Source organism: Temnothorax longispinosus, unplaced genomic scaffold (genome assembly GCF_030848805.1).
Source record: "Temnothorax longispinosus isolate EJ_2023e unplaced genomic scaffold, Tlon_JGU_v1 HiC_scaffold_568, whole genome shotgun sequence".
Lineage (NCBI taxonomy): Eukaryota > Metazoa > Arthropoda > Insecta > Hymenoptera > Formicidae > Temnothorax > Temnothorax longispinosus.
In genome coordinates, this window is record NW_027270416.1 from 245 (window position 1) to 6,839 (window position 6,595).

The following is a 6,595-nucleotide window of genomic DNA, read 5'->3' on the forward strand; positions in this document are numbered from 1 at the left end:
ACTGGATGATTGGAGATACATTTTTTCTTGTTCAGGTATTTTCAAGAATTAGCTAAATTTTTTGTTGTCATATTGTTTTGTTTACATATTAAATGCAATCTGAATGTCTAAATATATTCCCAATGTATTTTTTTATGTTTAGTTAAAATTTCTGAATATTTTGGCATTTTATAATCAACTATATTATGTTTTTAAAACATAATATAATTGATTATAAAATGCAAAAATATTCAAAAATTTCAACTAAAAATATTATAAAAAAAATTCACTGAGAATATATTCAAACATTCAAATCGCATTTAATATGTAAACAAAATAATGCAATGACAACAAAAAACTTAACTAATTCTTGGAAATACTTGAACAAGAAAAGATGTAGATAACTGACATTTAGAAAAGACAAAGCTCTGACAAAATTCTTCTACAATAGATATTAATATATAATCTTCGTCCATATATAAAACAAGAGACCAAACTGACGCTATTTAATAAGATACACAATTTATTATATATCTTTAAATAATGAACAACTTACAAGTAAATACAATTTGCAATATCTATTATTCATATACGATAAAATATTTAGACAAAATAGAGAACTAAATAACTAATAGTAATTTCATAACAGCTACATTTCGAGAACTTAGATAACGTAATGATAATTTAGAAACGTAGGTTTTAATTAATTGTTAATTTGTTGCTGCAGTCCCACATTTATCGCTTTTGCACATTAGCAGAAAATTAATATTAAAGTCAGAGATGCTACTTCCACGTTTGAAAAACATGTATTGACGGTTCAAAAAAGAAACAGATTTAAAAAAATAATTGCTAGCTACTCTGCAAACAAATGCCGAAAATACTCAGAAATTTTAAATGTACCAACAAGAAACCATATCATAATCGCAAGAGAAAATAAAAGATAAAAAGATACTAATAATACCTTAAAACTAATAATACCATCAAACGTATTAATATTAATTATACAAAATGTAGAAAAATGTTAAAAAAGAATTTGGATCGTCGAAAATAAACAATAACGGTATCTCGTGTCGCAAAAAGTGAGGAGCATATTACAGACTTAATGCAAATTCATCATTTTTAATGTATCTTTCACTTTTTGCGACATGAGATTTGTTCCGAACTTATCTTGTGGAAAAACTATTTTTTGCAAAATGACAAGGATCGGAGCAAATGCTGCAGGGTAAGTCAAGTTCTTGATATAATATACAACAAGACACAGCAGGCTTGCTCTTGTCATCGAACAATCTTTCTCAAGTATAACTTCCTCATCAGAAGAACAAACAATTTTTTTAATTTCTTTCTCTGGGCAAAAAATTACTTTTGGTCCTGGTGTCTTTTGAGACAACTCCTTATCAGTCTGAAAAAGAAAAAATAATAATAGCTCATTACAAAGAAGCACAATTACATTTCACATACGCATGTAGATCATATCAGAACACAACAATGACAATCGGTTTGAAAAAAAATAAATATAGCCCATATAATGTATGACAATATAATGAATAATAGTTTCTATATTTTCATAAACAATAAAACAATTTTGTAACATGCACGATTTCTAAATGTCATAAGTAAAAATGTTTTTTTTAATACATATATGAAAAAGTAAGATAAATATATATTTTAGAAAGGTCATTTTATTCGCCCATGTAAAAGTTCAAATTTAACATATTTACTTACAGAACAGATAAAATTATAAATACAGCGAGATCCTTTGACGTCGTTTTCCAAATCTTTCACCGTTTTTTTCCCCATTACGTTCCGTTTGGAAATATTTGTTAATGCATGTGTCCACTGCATCTTCCACCTTGGAAATCTCATTTTTACTTCTTATTTCTAATTCTATGCTAAGCTGGAAAATAAAAGTATTATTTCAACATAAAGTCTTTGAATAAAAAATAAACTACAAAACTTTAAAATAAATAATATAAAAATAACAATAAATGAATATGAAATAAAGTAGCAAAACATTAGTTATAATGTATTGTAAGTAGAGTAATCACTTTAATTATCCCTTCCTTTTACTTACCCCTTCCTGAACCAAAAAATATGATGGAAGCTGAGAGCACTCAACACGTTCTGTTGCAGTTTTTTGAAGGAGAACACGAAGTCTTGAGTACAGACTAGTGTGGTCGACAGTTTGTGAAAACATACTTGACAGAAGCTGCAATAAATTATGTACTTTTTGAAATTGTACATAATTTCTTTTTGAAAAATGATAAAAATTATAATCACCTTCAGTTCCTTCTGAGCATCTTCTACGGACAAATTTTCTTCTTCTGCAACCTCAGTTGTTTCAGATAAAGTTTCAAGCCTCAACTTGGTCTTTTTTTCTCGGTTCCTTCTTTGTTTTAATCTCATACTAACATGGTGAACAAATGTGCTCTGTAAAAAAAAATATTTGGTCACCTGTGATAATACAGCAATTTCCTGCAAATTTTATGTAATTTATATATACTCATAACTACATTTTTCTATTCATATAAAATATAAAAAATACCCAGATCTGTGTGTTCTTGGTTTTCTTAGAACGGGTAGATGGAGTGTCCCAAAGCATGTGAGGGTATTTTTTTGTTAATGTTGATCCAAGCAACCTGTACATTTTCTTGTTGTATACATCCTGTTTCTCACTGGTTGGTACTTTCAACAAATTGTTTACTCTGTAAGTGAAAAAAATTTGATCGTGAACCGAATATAAACATAAATACAACATAAACGATTCTTACCTAATATGGTGAACCAGTTCGGTTTTCATTTGGTAGGACAACTCTTTTTGTTCTTGATTTGTCGCGACGGTACCGAGAAGCAATGGTTGTATCGTCTTAGAAAATTTTGGAAGTGGAAAACTGTTCTCATCGTCTTCATGAACATTTAATAACGGCTGTACATGATACAATAATAGATAGCAATAGAAAATATAAAATAAAAAAGAACCAACAGTTTTGAAAAAATACAAAAAACATTAATTTATATCATATTATAGAACATATATTACAATTCAAAATAAAATTAACATGAAAAAGAATCCCAAATTTCTGAATTTCTGATATGCTTGAAAATAATGTATGTTTCACGTCCTATTTTGTATTTAAGTAATGGCCATGGCGACAATAATTTGTTGGAGTGAACAACAACGGAATAGCTCATTTCTTTGAATTTAAATGCGTTCATGTATTTTATATAGGAGGACAATGAACATGGAGAGCATACGAAGAAGATCTCATCTTTCCATTCGATAATTTTGAGAATGTTTCCTATACAAAAACTGTCACATTCTTCAAAAGTAATTATGTCTCCACGCTGAAACTTCACTTCATTTAATGTTACATTCTTAATCACTAATGCCGTTGCGCTATCATCATCATTCTGAGAAACGCCTGAATTATCTACCATACGTACAATGTTATTTGGCAGAAGAAAAGTTTCACCTGTATAAATGCCAATTTTGTAGAGAGATTTTTTAACGGGTTTTTCTGAATCGTACCACATGTTAAAAGATTGATTCATTTGTAAAAACTCCGCTACAGAAAATGGCAGATTTTTAAAATTAAAAAATTTCTTTGCCTTTGACACGGCGTGTTTTCCTTCTAACCGAAGAGTCCAATGGTGACGAAGTGGACCATGTAATTTTACTTGCTCGGTTAAGTGAATCAGCATGTGGAGCTTAGGGAAAACATTTTTGGCACCGTAACACTTCTCATATAGTTGATGATGCTGCGAAATTATTTCTTCGAAATATCCAACTGTTGCTGCTTCAAGAACAGGTGAAACGGCAATTTGAACTATTTGACACAAGATAATAAGACAATCAAGATATTCCGACAGAATAGCTTCGTGGCCGGAGACAAGAGGATACAATATAAACGGAAAATGAAGCATAAAATTCAGGCAAGAGCTAGCTGAAGCCGTGTACTGCAAATCTGCTGGAAAGAGGTTTGGATACAAGCTGCTATCTACAGAATGATGAAATCTGAAGGCAGTCAAGCGATCATTCAAACGCTTTCTGGTAAAAACATGCTTATCGTGAATACACACGTTTAGAAACAAAGTAACTTCTCTATTGCAAACTCCTTCAAATAGAATATGCATGGGATCATAGAGCAAATCTTTTGTCATAGAAAAATATGGCACTCGATCAACTAAAAACGAATTTGACTTCATTTCGTATTGACTTTGTAGTTGTTGCTTTTCAAGATCCGTTTTGCACATTTTAAACTGTTTATTAAACTCAACAATTTCTTCTTCAGATCTTAACTTGCACTGCGTGTGCGAAAAAAGAAATGGGAAGTCGGAAGTCTGAGCTTTACACATGCGACATGGCATTTTGACATTTTTTGAAAAACTTTCTTTAAAACCACCAATATTGTGACAAGCTAATGCATCACCTGTATATGCAAGCAAACTTCCATGGAATGTCTCTTCTCCATTTTTTGTCTGTACAAGAAGACCATGTTCACTAGAAAGCTTACTTAATGATAACAAAAAATCTGAAAGCAACTTTTCTTTTGCAGCATTAAATTTGAGATGACTGGCTTGTCCAACTGCAAGCAGATGAATGTGAGATAACTTTGATCTCAGATGAACTGGTATATTCAGAAATACAACATAAAAAAAGCACAATTTGCCTCTGTTATGCTTTTTCATACCGAGTGGATTAGCAAGTTCTACATCATCATTGTACAACAACAAATATACAGCATTGCTCAATTTTCTGCGGACAAATGGATGCTTTTCAAACCTAATGCCATCACAGAAATCCATAAGAACACCATCGAGGCTTGACGATTTGTATGGCTTCCTAAACCAAAGAGCAATTTCATCGATTTGAAGAAGATATTCTAAGAGTTTTTGGAATGGTACGAAATAAGCAATATTGGTCGAATCAAGAACAACAGGCTGAGGAGGAAGATATATACCACTACGTTCATACACTCGCTTACGTTTTTTATCAGAATCAAAGTTACTAATATCGATATCCAATCCCTTATTGTACATTATTTTTTGAACGTGTTTTACTACGTCATTTATAAGACTCTTTGTAGCTCTATGTTGACCTTCTAGTTCTCTACACATATTACTTAGCAATCGTTCATCAGTAATCAAATCTCTACAGTCATTGATATTGTTAAGAGTATTATTCTCGTCCATACAATAACTACGATCATTGAACTCACTGAAATTCGATACATTGAAATTAGTATCATCAACATGAGTAATGGAATCTATAATATATGAGCAATTGAAGCAATGCCGAGTATAACGAACAAAATCAAAAAAAATGTCATTACACTTGTTACAAATTAATTTCTTTTGTCCTTTATGCGTATTTTGATAGTGAAATCTAAATGTTGCCAACCTCAGTGTCATAAAGTTACAATCTTTGCAATAATGTACAACTGATTTTACCTTTTCGCAATTTGACGACTTAGATTGTTGTATATAAAGGGATTCCTGTTCATTTTGTACTGTTATAAGTGATGGCATAGACATTCTATTGCTAGCAGCATCAGGAAAATCAATTCCAGCCGATACTGATGCTGATGCTGTTTTAATTTTGCTGATGACAGAAGACGCAGGCGAATTGTTCGAAATATCCAGTAAATCAGATGTGTATAAGTCGCATTCCAGGTCGCTTCCAGCAGCAATAGTTGACGATGATGCAATTGACGTAGGAGTGCTGCAGTCAACGAACTGTGGCATCGGTGAGACCATAAAGGCTAAAAAAAAATTTTAAACGCATGAGATATGTTTGCGATTACATGTGCACAGTAGCTGAAGCAGAGGGTTACACGTCTAAATATCCCGGTCATAATATCCCGCGACAAAATATTCCATGACAGAATATCACGTGACAAAATATCCCCAGATACAATTTGTTATTCTTGGGAAAAATTGTGAGGTTAAAAAGTTATTAATAAAAAAAAGTAACCTGTGACCGTGGTCACTTGAAACAGACTGATAATAAAAATACGTTTTATCTTAACCAAAAAAATTTAATTTTTTGAAATTGTCTAGTAAAGGACTGAGTTGTTATAATATATGCTTAAAGCGGCAACCTCGCGATTTTCCCCAAGGATGATAAATTGTTTCCGGGAATATTTTGTCATGGAATATTTTGTCGTTAGGATATTATATCCGGGATATTATGACCGCGATATTTAGACGTGACACCGAAGCGGTTAATTAAAGTATTGCAAAGTAAAACTATTTTTAATACACAAGTGAATAGATAAACGCCGTTATGGTCGGGCTAAATCTTATGTGCCTAATAATATTTCATATGTAAATTAATAAATTTAATACATTTCAATTTTCTAAACTGCGCGACGATTTTTAATGTTTTTATTGAAGAATGTATATGAATATACATACCTGCATTACTTGTGTCTTCCACTTTTTTTTCGAAGACTGACACATGTTTTGTCGGTAGATGACCACAATAAATGCATAAAATAAATGATTCTGCTGCTGCTGCTGCTGTATCATTACTTACTTTGCGAATGTATTCCATGCATTCGCACTCCCGGCACGCACCGCGAAATACCCCCCGAATGTCACTGCTTGTGAACATATT

At 31.7% G+C, this 6,595-nt stretch overlaps 1 protein-coding gene across 2 annotated transcripts; it reads right to left on the minus strand.

The window, feature by feature from the left end:
* Nucleotides 1-283: 283 nt before the first annotated feature.
* Nucleotides 284-6,589, minus strand: LOC139824777 (uncharacterized). 2 transcript variants are annotated; one of them, XM_071797321.1, is made up of 8 exons: nt 6,394-6,589; nt 5,428-5,738; nt 2,748-2,902; nt 2,522-2,681; nt 2,257-2,406; nt 2,051-2,185; nt 1,702-1,873; nt 284-1,378 (listed from the first exon to the last, which is right to left on the minus strand). In XM_071797321.1, exons 1-7 carry the CDS (start codon nt 6,530-6,532, stop codon nt 1,715-1,717), a joined length of 1,209 nt encoding a protein of 402 aa, XP_071653422.1. In that variant the 5' UTR covers nt 6,533-6,589; the 3' UTR covers nt 284-1,378; nt 1,702-1,714. The 2 variants fall into 2 exon arrangements, with proteins under 2 accessions (XP_071653422.1, XP_071653421.1); XM_071797320.1 differs by lacking the exons at nt 284-1,378; nt 1,702-1,873; nt 2,051-2,185; ... (1 more) ...; nt 2,522-2,681; nt 6,394-6,589 and having other exon boundaries at nt 2,760-5,194; nt 5,428-5,615.
* Nucleotides 6,590-6,595: the final 6 nt, after the last annotated feature.